An 18,413-nucleotide genomic window follows, 5' to 3' on the forward strand; every position below is an offset into this window, starting at 1 on the left:
CCCTCTGGCCAATTCCCCTTTGAGATCACCAACAAATCTTTACCTGCCCCGCGGTGCAACGATACACTGGACGTACAGCTGATGGAAATTTTCAAAGCGAAAATGTTTGAACCAGCACCAGGCATTTCATTTCAATTTGAAGGGACGGGCGCGGCGAGCGCACGTACAATTTTGCTTTGCGAATTTCGCCTATGTAACAGTGGCAATCACTCGAAAAGCTTTCAAGCCCATGCGCGATTGATCTTTTGAGAGCTTTCGAATATATGGTGTCACGGTAATGAAATCTGGAGCGAACGAGAAATTCCTCTGCCGTGTCAGCCGTACAACACACGAAAAAAGCTGAACGAATTCCAAAGGCTATCGAGTTCCACGTGAAAATTCCATCCCAGGAACAATTTTTCGTTTCAACGTGTCCCTTTTGTCCCTTTTCTAAATAAATCAGTGCTCCAATTGCCTGGTTCATAGTGCCTGGCTAATCCAGATGAATGTGACTACTCTCACAAAAAACCCAGAAAATAATTTCTTTTATAAAATCAGAATGTAAATTTCCGACGAAGCCGAGTAGTAAAGCTAGTGTTGTATAAAATTATTACGCTTGTTACTCGATGAATTTCGCGAGCATTTAAAGCTCCGCGGGAACCTGTCGGAAGCTGGGAACTTGGAGAAACTATTGTGCAACATGTACACAATGAATGCTTCTGGTACTTGAAACTCCATACTGAAGCTGTACGTTATTACTGACTCCTGCAGAACACTTATGCATGTCATATGCATTGCGTATCAGTTGCACGTTATTCACTGAATCACTCCAATGTTCACGGGGCAGGTATCGCTTCAGCTTTCAGAAACATTCCTAATAAATACGACGTACGATATACATTGAACTTTCATAGAATTAATCAAACCAGACTGCTCGAAGTTTAGATTAAAACATACCGGTACTACTCACTTACTGAAACGTGCACCTTGATATTCAAAACGATCTCATTACCTACCCCTACCTTTCGCTTCTAACAAATAAACTACTCCAACTCTCAACCAACAGTCCAACAAACCCCACCGTTTCTACTAGGCGAAGAGAAATGTTCTTAGTTCATTTGAATCCTTTCATTCTATCCACAGCGAACCTAATGGATCATAGGAACCGGAGAATTCGACAAACGACTTGTTCATCTTCTAATTAATCGACCCTTAAACGCAAGAATCTGTCCTCGAGGACGAGGGGGCAGGAGCGAGGAGGTAGTCGTAGGCGGTCGCCCGCGGAAAATTCGAGCTTTGCTGGCGCTTTTGTTAGGTGGTCTCGGCGCAAGAATGGCAAATCGTGCAGCTCCCCATAAACGCCACGGAACTTCAGGGCGCAAGCTCGACATGGGGGAGGTCGCGAGCGATACGCTCGACGGCCAGCCCTGTTTTCAAACAGTCGTCGGGGTTGCGTGGGTGCTTCGCGGTCACTCGACGCCGTGGAACCCGGGGGAGCTTTCGTTCTCCTCGATGTCAACGCGCCGCCAGAAAGCAATGACACGGGCGAAACATGGATGGAAATGAAAACGCGAGCACGCTGCACCGTTGTCGACCAGCCATCGTCGCGTTCGAAAGGGCGAGATAGAATCCAAGTTCGATCGACACGTACACGGGGATCGTGCGATACAGTCTCGCGATTCCGGTTCGAATGAAAAACATTGGGGAGTTCAGTGATCACGATATAGTTGAGCCAGTTCGATGCTGGTTTTGCTCTGACATCGAATGAATTACTGTGACAAGTTCTCCGTCGGCTGAGCAATGGTCAGTGATGATTTAAACATTCTTCTTCCTGGAATTGATTCCAATGTTAGATGTAATTGCGTTTTTCTACGAGTTAAATTTATTTTAAATCGTTGAGAGATCTTCATCTCTGTCTTTGGTTAAGAAATTTCGGCGTGCGTCTAGAGTGTCTCAAATATACCGCAAACTTTGACCGACTTAAAGAAAAGAAAAACGAAAAATGGCATTTAATCGTCGAGTGCCCTCGATCGAAAAAACAGCTGACATTTAGTGGCACTCTTGGTAGTCCTGAAGGTAAAACACGTCGATCGTATCGCGAGCACGTTGGCCGTAAGTGTTTGCGCAGCGTTTTCTGGGGGACGCGCCTCAGTGCACACAGAAGATTGTAAGATCTAAAGTTTATTCGAAAGATATTTACCTTGTTTCGAAATTCTTTGAAATCCTTCGTCTCGATTTCACATCTGAGTTAAAAAAAAAAGATCGTCAATGGACAATTTCGGACCTAAACATTAAGTGTTACTAGCTACTTTAAACATTTCTTTATTGTTCTGCACTCCTGTAATTACTTTCTTCTACCGCAACATTAGGAATTACTCTCCGTTATATTTCGCAGAATATTAAGACCAATTTTCATCGTGCCACTGATGAATTCTTTCAAATTATATATTTTAGACACAAGTTTTCAAAACGGAAGTAATCTGTTTCTACAAATACATTGAATACTAGCTAGCACACTGTATTACCCTCATTAATATATCGTAGTATGATGTAATCACGCTATCATTATCAACCTACCGTCGAAACAGGGGAATAGTTGTATGACTTCAACAATCACCTCTGTATGCAATTCAAAGCCATTAGATCGCCCCCATGCGTGAGAACATTTAAGAAGCCTCCTAAAGGTGCGCGTTTAGTGGAGCCTAAGTTTCCCAGAATCGATAGGCATTATTCACGAATGGCCGTTAAGCGATCGTCCCTTACGCGGTAATGGGATTACGAGTAACTAATTGCACGTCATCCGGCAGAGTGCACCTGTTTACACTAGCGCTACATCTAATGAAGTTAAAACCCGGTAATTGCCTTAAGTGCATTAAGGTTGACACGTGAATAACATCGAGGAAAAAAGAAGAATCGATGGGGCAGACGCAAGAAGGTAGCCAGGGAAAACAGATAGAAAGCGTTAGCGCTAAAAGGAGTCCGGAGGATGATAGATAATCAGCCACGATGTTATAAACTTATCTATAAGAATCGTAAAACCCCCTGTTCAGATTTCGAATCCGCGTAAAACGCATTACCTGTAATAGAAAATCTATGAAAATGTCGTCTGAATTACCAACGATGCTCGGAAAGTTTGCTAAAATAAAATCGAGGAATTTCAACTACAGATGCTCCCTTTACTTTCCCCTTGTGTTCTATAAAGGAAAAGGCGAGAGAAATTGAGTTAGGTGGAAAGCCGAGATAAAAATCCAGCGCTTTACCTCGGTCTGTGCATTTCAGTTACCGAAATCCCTCCAAGACGGTTAACGCCTACACTGCGAAATCACTTTCCTCGTGGCATTTCCTCGCTTAAGTGACGCGTTGGTGTCCTCCAATTTCTAGCAACCGAATCAATAATTCCGCGATTTCTCCACTTTTACGAGACTAGAGATTCATGGGAACGGTGACTCAGATCCTCTGAAAAGTCAGGGGTCGAACAACGCGGCCCTCCAGATGAAGTCGTGGAAGCTAAGTGAATAGATGCCTGAAAGAGATGGAGAAAGAAAGGCACTTCTTACGAAGTCGTTCGATCGATATGAAGTTCCCGACGCTTATACCAGCGCAGACACAGGAAGTCGTTGAAAGTTGCGAACTTTCACCTGAAAGTCGCCGCGTTAACCGTGATCCCAACGTCAAGTATAATCGTGTAATTGAAGTGGCGTTTTCGGTCGCATGTGAGTTATCGAAACTTATGCAAAATCATGACCTTACGTAACTGGAAAATCGATGCGACCTTTCGCAGCGCCGGTGATATCATTTTTAACAAGGGCAAACTCTGCTCCACCTCGCGAAACGTAGCGCGAACTTCGAACGGCAGATCGATCCGTTTACAGAGAGATATTCCTAATGGAAGGCAAATAGTTCGGCGTGGGTACGCCCTCGAGTGGCCAGAATTTTTATAGTACGCCAGTCCCTCGGAATCGATGAACCGCGACGGCTCGTTCGTGAGCAGAATATTTTTGCTGGCTGGGCAGAAGACACCTGTTGTAAAGTACACTGTAGCTTGCAACATGCAGCGACGGGGCAAGTTTCTAGGGGAGCTACTCGCGTCTACTAGGCTAGGGAACGAAGTTACACTTTTAAAAGCTTCTTTCGGCATCCGGACAATAAATTAGCTTGCACGAGCAACAAGTATAATCGTTTCACTTAAAAAGGGGAAATCAACTCTGCGAAAAGAACGAGTTGATAATTGCGGGCGCAATGCTGCGTCGACCACGTTCTTTCCATTCTTCAGAACTTGAAAGAACTTCCTTCTGAAAAGTTGTAAATTAAAACTGACGAAACACATTACTGCAGAAATATCTGACTAACGGATCGCGTTTCATTTTACAGAATAATTCTACAGGCACGTTTCTTTCTCGACCGAGTGGTTCCGCTACGTACACAGTGTAGGTCTATGAATTCTGATAAGAAGTGCACCGATGGTACAGAGAGTTCCATCCCCGTGGGAACGATTCGAAGGAAATGGTTCGAGGAGTGAGTGGTCGAGTTTGAAGAGGCTTTGAACTCGATGAAAGACGATTTATAGTGATCCATTCGGAAGTGGCTGTCGCGGGAGGCTTGAGGGAAAAGAAGGGGAATCGATTCGATCGGATACTCGCGATGGGACGAAAGCACAAGCGTCGCCTGATACCGGAACAGGATCGCAGGATATGCGGCAGTATCTGCTTCTGTCAATTCACCATTGTCATCAGCTGCGTCGCCCTGGTTTATCTAAGCGTGGCAATCTACATGCCGTCCCACAGGTAAACGACAACGTTTCATCGATTAATTGCCCAAGGCCGATGGTAATTAAGTTACGACTCGTCCGGCCTTAATTTCCTTGGAGATCTATAACCTGTTATGCGACCTCGCCTCCGCCTTAAGTTATCATTTTCATCTAACATCGAATACGATAGATCGCTTTCGTTTACGTCACGAACGACTCAAACGTACGTACTTTGCAACAAAGTCCGCACGGTGAAAGAATAATTATTTATAGAAGTACTTTAGGGCTATTAGCTTTGGTTTCGATAACTACTTCCTCCTGTATCATATATCCAGCACGTCAGAAAGTGTATTAAAGACCGTCGACAAACGCGACAAATAGCCGGGGCCACGAACACGCGGACCAGGGTGTTTCGTCACGCGAACTTCAGCTCCGTTTTCAGGGAAATATTAATGAATCCGACGCAATTAATTCCAGAGCCTTTCACGCGGGGATCGAACCAGACCCAGTCATGTGCCAAACCATCAACACCACCTTAGCTAATAATTGTGGCTGGGCGAGTTGCGGGGAGTGGTGCTTAACAAGAACCACTGGCTTTTGCCCTCAGATTCACGCGACCGTGAGGAGGAATGGCACAGACGTCGTGTTCGAGAACTGCACGAAATTCAACAGCATATCCTGCCCGAAGGTATGCATCGCCATTAACTTCCCCGCCGTTCCGCGCCACCGTTCTACCACTGTGCCCGGTTATTTAAGAACTACAGCGAGCTTATTCCAACTTATTTTTATCGGGCAAATTGTTCGAGCGAGAGACACAGCTATACCTCGGAGACAAGGTTAAAGAAGTCATATCTTTATATAAACATCCCTCGTTATTTCTTAGAACTGAATATAGCCCTGAAGTGACCACCGCGCGAAATTCTACCGACACACTCGTATTTACGGGAACCTCCCACACCCTCTGCATCTTTCAAGATCTATCTAGCACGTAGCGCAAACCATGCGCCCGATATAACTTTCAACGTTTACTGAATCTTTTACATGGCCGATATTGGCTTCTCCATCGTAGCCGCGTGCAAACGCCGGCGTGTAATATTTTTCGACCTTCCCTCTGGGAGTGTAATGCCCTCAGCAGGCAAATGGCTGGCTTCCATGGCGGTTGCATACCTTACCGTTTACTCCAGGCGGAGATGCAACGAGGAATAAATTGATCTGAGTAGAGCATTGTAGCTGCGCTTCCCGCGGGAGCGTGCGGAAAAATACGTCTCGCGCATCAACGGGAACACTGTTAAGTGATAACCGCGATAGATCCTACCGACAACAGCAATTTTCCATTACTCACGTCCACTGACGGGAATCGATGTCTCGCGTTCGCTCGACGACGTAACCTTGCCCTAACGTTAGACACTTTCAGCCTGTAATTATTAAGAATCACTTCAAACGCAACGTTACTTCGGATATTGCTTTCCTTTTTATATCCTACTCGACATCCCCTCGAATTACTAGGTAGGGTAACGGTACCAAATACCGTTCATGTTCGTAATACCGCCACTCGTTATACCTCGCAAAGCAAGCACTAAAATTTATCGCTCATGAACTGAATTAGTACCTAAACATACGTATATATAGCAAAAAATAGTAAAAACACATGTGAAAATTACTTATTTATATTTCTTCAGTAGGCGATATTAGGTACACTTTTTTCAGCACCCGATTTTTGCATGTCTTACGTTTTTCGAGTGCTAATTAAACATTTATGGGTATTAACGATTCTAACTTAAGCTACATGAAACATGAATAATCTTTCTTTACTTTGAAACAAATTCTATACAAAATATCAATTATTATTCGATTACCAGCAATTTAACTTTTCCCAGGCGATATTAAGTACCGTTGTCCTACAGTTCAGTATCTACTAATGAAAGTATTTTTTAAATTAGATGTACAAAAGTCCTGTGCATTCTAACTATTCGGAACTTTTCATCTACCTTAACAAGAATCGTATTCCCTCGTATTAACTTCAAAATCAATTCCCCAGTAGGTTTCGCTCTTACGTTTCAAACACTTAAGCCCGTTCAGGCTTCCGTGAGAAGTAATTTCTAACGATCTCGCTAATGCCCACATTGGAACGCTATTCTCTCTGCTTCTGGTACTTCCGTGAGCACAAAAGACGCGGATCAGTGGCTCGCTGCAAAGCCGTAGACTGCGCTTTCTTTTTAATTAGCCGGGCGACGAGTAGTTCGATAAACGTTGCTTTAACGGTATTAGTGGATAAAAATCCGGTTACGCGGGAAAAGGATCGCTGAAAAAGAACGGCCCGCGTGCACGTTCATTTTTAAGTGACGATGACGCGTTTCACGAACACTGGTTCATAGTGTCGGCTGCAAAAGAGCCGCTGAATAAGTTACTGCGAATAGATCGGTTATCCCCAGAGCAAAGTGCTTTCTGGATAGGTGAAGCTGCCACGGGAGACGGGTGAAAAAGTGGAAAGAAATATAATAGCTTCGAGGACAGCGTGACCGAGGGGCGCACTATTAATCGCCATGCTGCCTTGATACGAGATCACCTTAGAGGGGATGTTATCTGATTGTCGGACGTCGGTTCGCTTTTCTTCTTCGAGTATATTGTTGAACGAAAAAGAATCTAAAGCGTACAAGTGTTTTTATTTGTGCTCAATTTTAGGGTTTGCTTCGGCCTTAAAAATTGAATTGTCTCCTAGGTTTTTGTAATTAAAAATATATTTTGAGGAGAGCAAAATTGACATCAGATATTAAGATAATGTTCCTAGTTTGTATGCTCGATTGGAGACGTGTAAACGTTAAGTGGAAGAGTTTCTTTTAATGAAACCAAGCCTCCGTACATGTGAAACAATGTAACGTGATATCACGAAGTTTAGCTAATGCAATGAACATAGACTGGCACTGGTTACTTTGATGCAGTAACCTCGTTTACTTGCTACGTAACGCTCCCGATCGAGTTCGTCGTCTTGAATTACTTTCTAATGGCTCGCGTCGTGCTCGTCTGCCACACCTTTTATCGATTAACTTAGCGTTACCTGTCTTCATCGAAGATCGAACGGAGTTTAGTCGTTTCATTGGAAGATCTATCGATTTGTTTCGATATTGATGCTCAACGCTGGTGGTTGCTTATTAACTTTTAATAATAACATTAGTTACGTGTCACGGCTGCAAGTTAAAAAGCACGTAATCTCATTAATATTTAAATAAAATAAGCTATTTACGTTGCGATACCATTTGCTTCTCATGGATAATGCGAATACTTGTGCCTCAAAGCACATTTATTCATCAAAGTACATTATTATTTAATATTTTCTACCTTTTGTTGGAAACTTTGTGCGAAAACTCTTTCAGTTATCGAAGAACTTGTTATCACGGCGAGTCGAACGTGGCGGAAAGTAATGAAACTAATCTAAAATCAACCATCAATCATACAGAATTTCTATACATGGGAATAGCAAACATGTCGGGGAGCGGAATACAACTTGCACTCAGGGGAATGGACCAGAAAATAAAAGCGGCGAGATGAGGGAGTGCTGTATTTTCGACCTACATATTCGTCTGAATTCCACAAATTTTTATGGGATAACAAAATATCTATGGGACATATTACAGGATAAATTTTACTCTCCTATGGACATTGGAATAAACATTGCGCAGGACAAAAAGTGGCGGAACATTTCGTGAAATACGTTTAACCACGTAATTGTATGATTAATAAATAGTATTAATCGACACAAGTAGAATATAATGGTGTATAATTGTTAATTATATCAGTCTGTATGCTTCATCGATGATAATACAGTTGCTGTAACTTTTTACGAGCCCATATAGTGAAATCTGCACCTGTGTCTGACTTATGCGTGATCTCTTCCACTTAAAAAGACGAAATTTTGTCTCTTGCTATTAATTACTCGATTTTCAAATCTCTTACGAAACACACTGTCCCTTGCCAGTCAAGAGGATTCCAATTAACCATCCACGAAGTTATATAAACCACCTATTTCTAATAAATATTAAATTCTAAGAGAAAATTTTTACTTCTGCACGCGTGCAAGCAGAGTTCTTTAGGAACAGCTTTTCATCGATAAATCTGATTATTTTAGTTTAGCTTATTACAAACTAAGCTTTTTTAAACAAACCCAAATTTTAACTGATTTCCAAGCCACAGGATTAGCTGAATAAAACGTAGCTACGACTATCTGAATCGCTTTCTGCGAATGGAGTTGTACGAATAAGAATTATTAAAATGTTCCTTACTCGATTAAATTTATTCTTGATAGAAACATTCCCTGCCGATTCTTCCATCTTCATCCTTCATACCGTTCGAAGTCGGTGAATTTCTTTTCCCAGGTGAACATGGGTTCGGTGAAAAGGTACAACTGCAACAACGGCAGCGAGTGCAGCGTACTTTCAGGGGTGTTCAACTGCAGCCTCGGCCACTGTTCCAACATCAGCGAGCTGATGCTGTGCCATCACAAGGCAGACGGCATCGTGGTGGACAGCGAGAAGGACAACATGAAGCTGAACGGCTTCTTCAGCTGTCTGAGCTCCAGATGCACGAAGATCAAGAGCCCGTTCCGCTGCGATCGTTATTGCCCGAATATCGCCACCGCCGACGTGAACGTGTTCCTCATGCAGGACGACAACGTCATCGCGGCGAAATGCGAGCGCGGCGTCGCCTTAAATAAGGCTAATGGAAGTTTGCTTGGAACCAGGCTGACCACGCCTGTGAAAGTCTGGGATCACCAGAATGGGAGCATCGTTGCTAGCTGTATGGTCGTTAGCAAAGAAAGGGATCTCGTAAGGTAAAAGTCACTAACTAATCACTCATTCGTTCCGCTGACAGCGATCCCGTAAATAGCACGGAGTGACTCACACATTTATTCGCGTTCACATCCGGCTTCCAACTTTTATAATGAAAACAGTAAGGACAATCCTCATTCGACGTTCGAACTAATATGAATCAAGTCAGCTTCAACACCGTCTGCTTCAACTGTCCGAGCAGCTTGCGGTACGAATTCCTACGAATTAAATTCCGTTGCGTAATGCCATTCTGATCGTTCGATCGATACCCACTGATGATATATCAATCTTTTGCGACAACCGGGGCTCCTAAATGCAAATCCGATAAAGGGGAGTAGTACGTTCGAGTAGACTCGATGTCTGCCGATGTAATTAAGATGTCAGGGAGCAAACAGCCGCGAGTATCCGTATTATTGGCCTGAATGGGTTCAGTGTCAGCCTGTGCAATTGAGGTGATCGAGAGAGAGAGAGAGAGAGAGAGAGAGAGAGAGAGAGAGAGAGAGAGAGAGAGGATGGGCGCGAGAGTTCGACGCACTTGGGGTCAACGACTCCGAACGGCTAAAGGAGCCGATAGTCCGTCCAGTTTACCCTCATACTTTCTTCCTTTCAATCCAAGGGATCTGTAGTTTTCGTAAAAATGTAGTCGGGGAGAAGCAGTGACGGTACACAATGGACAAGCTAGAAGCTACCATTGAAATTCCAATGTCGATCCTGCAATCTGAACAAATAGCATGCCTACCATCCTTTTGTCCTTTCAGGGGGCAATTTCCAATTCCGTAGCTGCCGAAATCACCCAACCACCCTCTCTGAACCTCTCAGGGTGATACGTACAAGCGCGTCGGCACGGCGAATTACGTCATAGGTAATCATATTGTCGTGAATCTGTTTGCCTGCAATCGCATCGTGTTCACGCACCAATTTGCACCAATAGGATCTGCGGATCGCCCGCCCGCGAACCATTTGTGCGGATTAATAAGCGTGAAATTCTCGATCGAATGTACGATACAGCGGCGGTTCCATCCTGGCGGCAGCTTCTGGCAATTCCCCTCCGAGGACGATTCAAATTTGCATTCCTCCGCGTCGTATCCGGTATCAATTACTCCTCACAGAGAACACGTGACGTTTCCCCGTACTCCGTCTCTTTCTTAGGGTCTTGGAGATACCGATAAGGGTGGTATATTTCCATGGCAACCATTGATCCTGCCGCTCTGCGCTGCTCATCCCCAACTCCGACTTTCTCTCCTTCATGCGTTCCCTCGTGTGATTCTTTTATTTTGAAACCCCCACGCCTGCCTTCTTATTTCCACGAATACATCGTTCGAGGACGAATAAAACGCTCGGCAGAGCGAGCACAACGAGCGACGTAAGAGGAAAAGTTCCTCCACGTGGACCAATGAAAGACAGTCTTTCTTGAGGGAGGGAAGATTTCGCTCGAGATGTGTTTACGAAAGGCGAAGTATAGCAAGGAATCGGGGGATAGCAGAAATATCGTTTGCCTTTCTTAAATGACTGTTTCGGAGGAAGAAAACACTGCCTTTACGCGTGTGTACGTAGGTGTACTATACCCTGTAGCTGTGGGGATATTTTCAGAAAAACACACGCGATTATTAACAGTTATTTAGGTTAAATCGTATTCACGTACATGGACATGTTGCTGTGTAGTATATTCCGGACAAAGGAATATTCCCATCAGGAATTTCATAAATTGGCCGCTGAAAAATTGCCAATACCGAAGCTCCAAGCCAAAGTGATTTGCAGATTGTCATACAGTGAGACCGTCAGCGAGAATTCGCACGCAGCGCTTGCGGTTTCATGAATTTTCCGTCGACTTTGCTTTCGCAGGGCAGAGGATTGCGTGAACGGCACCCTGTTAAAGGAGATCACGGTGCCCCAGCCGTACATCAACTTCACGAGCTTTCTGAATATATACGAGAAGAGCTTGCCGCATCAGCTGGATCCGACGAACGCCTACGTGCCGGCCCAACGATCCCTCACGATCTACAATAGTTCCCGCCTCTACATCAACCTGGAGGGTTGCGTCAACACGCTCAAGGGGGAATGTAAAGATTTTCTGACCAGTCATGGGCGAGATGGCGACAATCAGACGGCGCAGAGCAGATACCTCTGCTATTATAACAAGGTACGCTATTCCCCTGGAATCTTCTAGTTTGTCAGAAGCATATTACTTTTCAGAGATGGAATATACTTCTCTCGAAACGGAGAATAACCGGCAGAAAAATTTATACTCCCGTAAATCAGGCTCCTTTCAAATCTCTAAAGGAAGCCGCAAGTGACGAAAGGTTCGAGGGAAATATTTCATACTTGCATACTCTTGCGACAGAGGGTGTTTCGCGCGGAACAAGGTAGCTCCGCAATGAAAACAGGAGAATGCACTCGAAACGGACTGAAGCCGGGAATCCAACGGGATGCTAAGCTAAGCTACGCTATGCTATGCTACGCCATGCTACGTTTCAAAGAAATTAGCTTCAATACATTTTTATGGAATCGTTTCCACCAAAAACTAAGCTAAAACATAGCATCGCATAGCATAGCTTAGCTTCACGGTGGATTCCCGGCTTAATTTCATTACGAAAATTGCACGTCGCGCTTTCATCTTCGCGCGATAAACTTTTTAACTGGATTCCACCGATTTGTGTAATTTTATTCCATCAGGCGTTCAAACTTTTTAATGAATTGACGTTCCGTCGAATGAAAGCCGAGTCCTGTCGAACTGAAACGGTATAGGAAGGGAATTTCGCTCGCGGAGCTTCGTCGGTAAATAATTGATGTTGTAACTGATGGTTCTTTAGGATTACGAGGCCAGAGCACAATTACTCCGTGCCCTATTTTGCGCTAACAATGCGAAGAGGCGCCTCTTTGAACGTTCCGACGAGCAAACAGATAATAGTGTTATGTAATCGCCGGCTCACTTTATTCAGCGCGGGGCATGGTTTAATGAGCGATCCACGCGAATTACATCTTATTCGAGGCGAACAATGTGTTTCCCATTCCTCGATAGAAAGCTGCCGCGCAGACCGTTGTTCGTTTCCATTAATTAAATCCTCGGGGAAATTATTTTGCAACAACGTCGTACAGAAACCCTTAACGATCGTCCCTCGTCTTCTGTTTCCACCAGGTGAATTCTGAAGCGCGCCGAGGGTGCGCTGTCTTTAATTATTCCGATTCTTTTTTTTTTAAACTGTACGCGCCAAGGCTCCAGATAAACCTCGGTATTAAATAGGAAAACTGAGTTCTGGTGCGTGCACACGTATAGAATTTTCAGCAGGAAATCGTGAAATTGTAAACGTGGAGTGTATATTATTTATGGTGCTTCGCGTTTTATTAACGACCCTATCGTGAAAACGATTTCGCGTGGCGCCTGTCAGCGTTTTCCATCGCAGCTGACTATGAGGCAATTGCCGAGGTAGAGTGGAACGCATAGCGCGGAACGAAGTTGCAATGATACCCTGAAATTGGGTAAATCGTAAACGGAGGCAGCACGTAACCATTTCAACGTGTATTCAGGCATTTATGTTATAAATACGTGTTTAACCCGGCGTTGGTAAGGTGAGGAAATGTAACAAGAGTAGTAAGGTGGGGTCCCATAGACCCCCGCAAATAATTCAGTGTATCATAGAAATCCATATCTTTAATTAATATGAGCTTACGTAGTGCCGTGAAATTTTACAGAACAAAAACACAGATCCACCAAATTAAATTTTTACTACCCAAACATACTTAACTAATTAAATATCCATAATTTTCAACAAAAATATGCTCCTTGTAGCTCATATAATGAACGAACTAAATAACGATTCACTGCCACGTTTTGTTAAAAACTTGTAGTCAATTTAAAATCTTTGGGGTCTGTGAGACACCACCTTACCAACGCCGGGTTAACATCTAGCTAAGTAATTTACAAAATATTCTTCCCTTGACATTAAAATTCATCCCCGTACGGTAACTCTGACAGTGAAAATTACAAATTACATTCCGACAAATCATTGCCCAACTGTTCCTTCCCCACCCGCGCGTTCCGCATCACCACCAGGAATTCCGCTAGACAATCGACGATCCCACAAACGCCCTCCGCTTTCCCCTAGACGCCTGTGCCTAACCCCGTCGACGTGAACACGTTGCTTGCAGAACAACTCGTTCTTCGTCGTGGCACGCTTCGACCTGAACAAGACGCGAACGGAATTGCTGATCGCCATCATCGTGCCGTCAGGCTTGTTCGTCATTAGCCTGACGACGCTGGTGATCATCACGCGATCGGTGCAGGTGGGCGACGACGCTAAAATGCGGTGCAGGTACTGCGTGGACAAGCAGGCGGTGGAGGGCGAGGACGAAGGGCTGGTGGAGGCCACACCATCGTCGTCCCAAGGTCAGATGAACGAGAACGAGATTAAAAGTATGGCGCTTTAGCAGTTTAAGCCCCCCGGGACGAGCAGCTCCCTAGGTTACGAGAGGGTGCCATTGATCGACACCGACGAGGCTGAGGACTCGTTTTAAACGGGGACAAGCCGAGCCACGTTGCGTCCCTCGATTAAAATTACAGTGAATTTGATCGATGCCGAAGAAGGAACGTTCCACTGCACCGCGAACGCGCCTCGCGTGTCGCGCGCAACGGAAGTGCCGGGCACAGGTGAACGTCGCGTCCAGTGGTTTAGAATTAAAATCGAACGAATTCCTTGAGGAGGAGCCAGCGTGCCGGTGAAAATAGTGCGAGGCTGTACATTATGCGAAGCTGAGAATATTAAAGGCAGACTTCGTCGAATTTCGGATACCAAATTAAATGTTTCAGGGCAATGTAAGTATAATCGAAGGTGTATTGCGTTCTTTCGGAAGGCGGAGACAGACCACTATATTTTTGCAATAGAGTAAAGCAGAGGTGTATAAAGTTTTGCGAATTGAAAAGTCACGTGCTAGCTTGCACTCGAAGGATACGTTGAAAGAGATGTTATGGACGAAGAAATATTTTTTGGGGAAGATAGTTGTCTTTGAATCGTTCGATGTTGAGTTTAACTGAAACGTGCACGTTGACGAATGCGACGGGATTCACTGCTAAAGTATGCGTTACGTTCATGCACTTTCTGCGAGAGCGCACAATAAATGTGGTCAACTTAAGTCTCTTATTTCTTCGGGTATTATTCAATTATCGATACGTGATAACAGAAACGATTCGTTGATACATTTAAAAAAAGTATGGTGAAGCTTTCAATGGATCTTAAATGGTCTTCCCAATAATAAGAAGATGGAGTATGCTAAACGCAAAATATTTCAGAGTATCCCATGTAAGGGGCCAAAGTAATTCTATAATTATCCAACTTGCATATATTCTGTGTATATTTTGCATTATCACCGATGCCTTTCAACAGTTTCTAACCATTTATTCTTAACGAACTGACTAAATAACGTTCAACTGCACTTAGAACAGTAGCGGTGTGAAGCAAACTTAAAGTACTCGAAAGTGATCGTTCTTCAACGACGCAGCGCATCAAAGAAAATTAGATATAGAAGACGATCATTTTGGAGGACTTTAATTATGTTTTAGCGGACTGTGCACGCGTGGAAACATGGCTTAAGGTAACCCCAAAGACTTACGACGATCGATTTTGGACCGTACACTAATCGAAGCGCAAAGTCTGAAGTAAATGTTTAAGATAGTGTTTCGTGAATTCACGAGTAACGTACAATTCCTTATCGTTAATGGGTGACCCCGCGCGTACTGAGCGTTTTCTATGTCTATGAATATTTTATATAGGGGAAGAAAAAAAGTAGAATGGGAACGATGCCGGCTGGCGGCGACATTAGGCTAGACCCGCCTGTTAGGTGTGAAAAATTCATGTTTATCAATGTACGCGATACGCCAAGTCACGAATGACATTATTGTCGCGATGCTTTCGATGTACAAAGTAGATTAGAGAAACCACCAGGTTATTAGGAGCGTACACGAGAACCGATCTGTCTTCGGTTGACAGCGAATTTCCAATGACTGGAGCCTGTTCATTTTGCGCTGACGTCTAGTGTCAGTTCTGATTTCGAGTCGTTTTTTACAATTTAAGAACCTTCTAGGCGATAATGAGATGCTTAAATGATAATGGTATATCGTTGTGTGATACAATATGTAACACACGAAACTTAAAGCAGGTTGCTACTATCGAATACAGTATCGTAGGTCGACGTATAAAATATTATGTGGTCATGAACTTGTTGGAAGAACGTGTAAAAGGAAGTGAACGCTGCATTGTACACATTTTGGGATCACTAGTTTGTTTAAAATAATACTGCATTATCTGTGATGAATAAGAGACAGAGAAAGTTCGTTCACCAAGGTCTTGATTAATTAAAAAATACGAGTGAACTACCAGTAACAGGATTCATAACTATTGAACTAAGACACTTTGTATATAATTACTCTTTCTTTCTTTCCTGGAGTTTTAAAATATTAAAACTTGGCCCCCTAAGTAAACCGATATTTTCTGGTATCGAATGATAAGAATAAAAGAAGATGAAATTTAAAATTTAATGGCCAAGGGATATTTTTTACAAATATCGACGAATGCATGATTTCAATCTAATCAACAGGTGAAAGTGTAATTTTAGGTACTGATAATGATGATCGATACAGAAACCAAACATACTTTAAGGTAATAGCTTTTAACACGATATCTGGTAATTAGTTTGTTCCGCGTACACTCTGAGCTTATTGTTTGGAGAATAAACTTTTCTTCTGCCTCCCTCTCTCCTATAGAGCACAGACGGTACTATAATGTATTATACTCACGCTGGAAATGACAGTGTCTCTTCGACACGTGTAAAACATGCTGGATACCAGCGGAATTATATATTTTCAAGTTCACCACACGGTCTATGTGCCTTCTTCCGTTTATGCTAAATGTCGATATACTATAATCACTCGTGTCTTCGAATAGCGTAACTCTTTCGCTATGGAATGGTAAATCAAAATAAAAGATCAAAGATATTCTTGTTGTTACAAAGAAAAAGGAATACAGAAATGACGAGAATTCAAATTAGAAATAAATTTAGACTTTCGTCATATTAATAAACCTGTGACGAACCGGGCCCAATGAAGAGGGATACAAATCTACAGACAGTACGAAGCAGAAAACGGGACTAGTTTTTAAAAGTACTAAATTTAAACAGCGAAAGGGTTAAGTAAATGGTGTATGATGTGTAACAAGTCTAAACTGAAGAAATCTGTACTTATACAAGTAAATGTATATTCATGTTGTACTCGTTTATCGTTCGAATCTATTTGTAATGATGTATATGTATGATACATGTGTCGTTTATAATAAAATTATTGTTTAACAAATTCTTCCCTCTCCGTTCAACTATCTCCATTCTTCGAACAATTATGTTACAAATCAAACGAGCTACTTTAAAGGAGATTGAGTTAACTGAACCTTAGTTGGCTCAAATGTATTCTAAAAATAAGGCAAACATGACATTTCAAGTGCAAGGAGATCAATTTTCTCTTCTGTAATAATTACATAACTCACAAAGGAGAAAAATATACATTAATTGTTATTAAATGAACATTCGATATGCACATTAGATTTGAATGCAATAGTACAATGCACTGTAATGCTGAAAGAGTACATGTTCAAAGATTATTTACATATTGGACAACAGTCCAGGTTTGCAAAACATAAAAGTGTCAAAAGCCGTTTTAATGCTACGTAAAATATCACATGTCAAAATAACAGCATTAATAATACCCTACATGAATTCATTTCTACCCCCTGTTGGAATTAATCAATAAATATTCTGCTCTGAATTGTATTTGGTATCTGGAATCGAAGGCTGCACACAAATAAATATTTCCTTGCTTCCAAATTGTGCGTTCGCACCATACACGTTCTGGTAAGATTCTAAATGAAATATCGGCTATAATCTTCTAAGGATTGCGATTTCTTACTTGTTGCTGTACACCCTCTTAAACGAACCAGTTTCTCGCCGTACAAGGAACTACGGTACAGTATATTTAAACAAATAAATCCTACCGACAATCGTTTGAAACAACACTCCTTATTTCTCGAAAGGTTTGTTCTCAGGAATTATTCAGAGACGAGGCAGATTAAACATAGATATCGTAAAACAGGGGGAGAATACTAATGCAATCGCGAGTTGCGTGTTTTGAAGTACTTCGTGTCGAGGACACATCTTAAAGAAGCTACAGTGCGCAAAATAGGGTAGGATGATTAGAAATTATGCTGTATTCGAGATAGTTACTTCAATATCGTAATTTGTCCCAGGCGCGTAGAGTACGAAGATAGAAATCTTTATTACGGATTATCTTAAAGTACAATCTCATGGCAATGTTCACTGATAAGAGAGCAGGATCGATACTGTTTAAAGTTGATCTTCGGATATCATTGTACGATCAATACAAAAACAGAGAGAGTAAAATAAATTTGCAACAAATAAACTGTGTTACTTTCAGCTTTATTATTAGTCATTATTTAGAATAGCAAGTCTCAACAGAAAAACAGATGAATTTTACTCAATTCTTCTGATAGAAATGATTGTGCAGTAACAAATATTATATAATAATTATTATCGACGTTCGTGAATGCTTCACTTGTCGAATCAAAAAATATTCTACCAAACCATGTCGATGAGCCGAATCTGACGTTTAATTACGATCCCATCATTTCGACGAAAAAGGAAACAAACCCGAAGCCCTCCGAAAACCCCCACGGCGAAAGTAGGTCGAGATTAAAATTAAGTACCTGTCATTGATGAGTGGCAAATCAACGTACTGACAATTGAAACGATTTTCCTTACCCAATTTTGTTAATATAATAACTACAAGTATTCGTTTTTCCATGTTTCCA

General features: G+C 42.5%; 2 protein-coding genes across 5 annotated transcripts in view; one reads left to right on the forward strand and one right to left on the reverse strand.

Annotated features, from left to right (window-relative positions):
* LOC143368653 (cilia- and flagella-associated protein 298) overlaps positions 1 to 18,413 on the reverse strand; it is a 79,043-nt gene that overhangs the window by 55,004 nt on the left and 5,626 nt on the right. The gene's annotated exons all lie outside the window — the stretch shown is intronic.
* Teh4 (tipE homolog 4 phospholipid transfer protein) lies at positions 1,439 to 16,879 on the forward strand. Of its 4 annotated transcripts, none has more exons than XM_076812468.1 (6): positions 1,439 to 1,782; positions 4,351 to 4,763; positions 5,204 to 5,414; positions 9,076 to 9,551; positions 11,392 to 11,689; positions 13,696 to 16,879. In XM_076812468.1, the coding sequence occupies exons 2-6, from the start codon at positions 4,621 to 4,623 to the stop codon at positions 13,972 to 13,974; spliced, it is 1,407 nt and encodes a 468-aa protein (XP_076668583.1). In that variant the 5' UTR covers positions 1,439 to 1,782; positions 4,351 to 4,620; the 3' UTR covers positions 13,975 to 16,879. The 4 variants fall into 4 exon arrangements, with proteins under 4 accessions (XP_076668583.1, XP_076668584.1, XP_076668585.1 ...); XM_076812469.1 differs by having other exon boundaries at positions 9,097 to 9,551; XM_076812470.1 differs by having other exon boundaries at positions 5,334 to 5,414.

Source organism: Andrena cerasifolii, chromosome 5 (assembly GCF_050908995.1).
Source record: "Andrena cerasifolii isolate SP2316 chromosome 5, iyAndCera1_principal, whole genome shotgun sequence".
Classification (NCBI taxonomy): domain Eukaryota; kingdom Metazoa; phylum Arthropoda; class Insecta; order Hymenoptera; family Andrenidae; genus Andrena; species Andrena cerasifolii.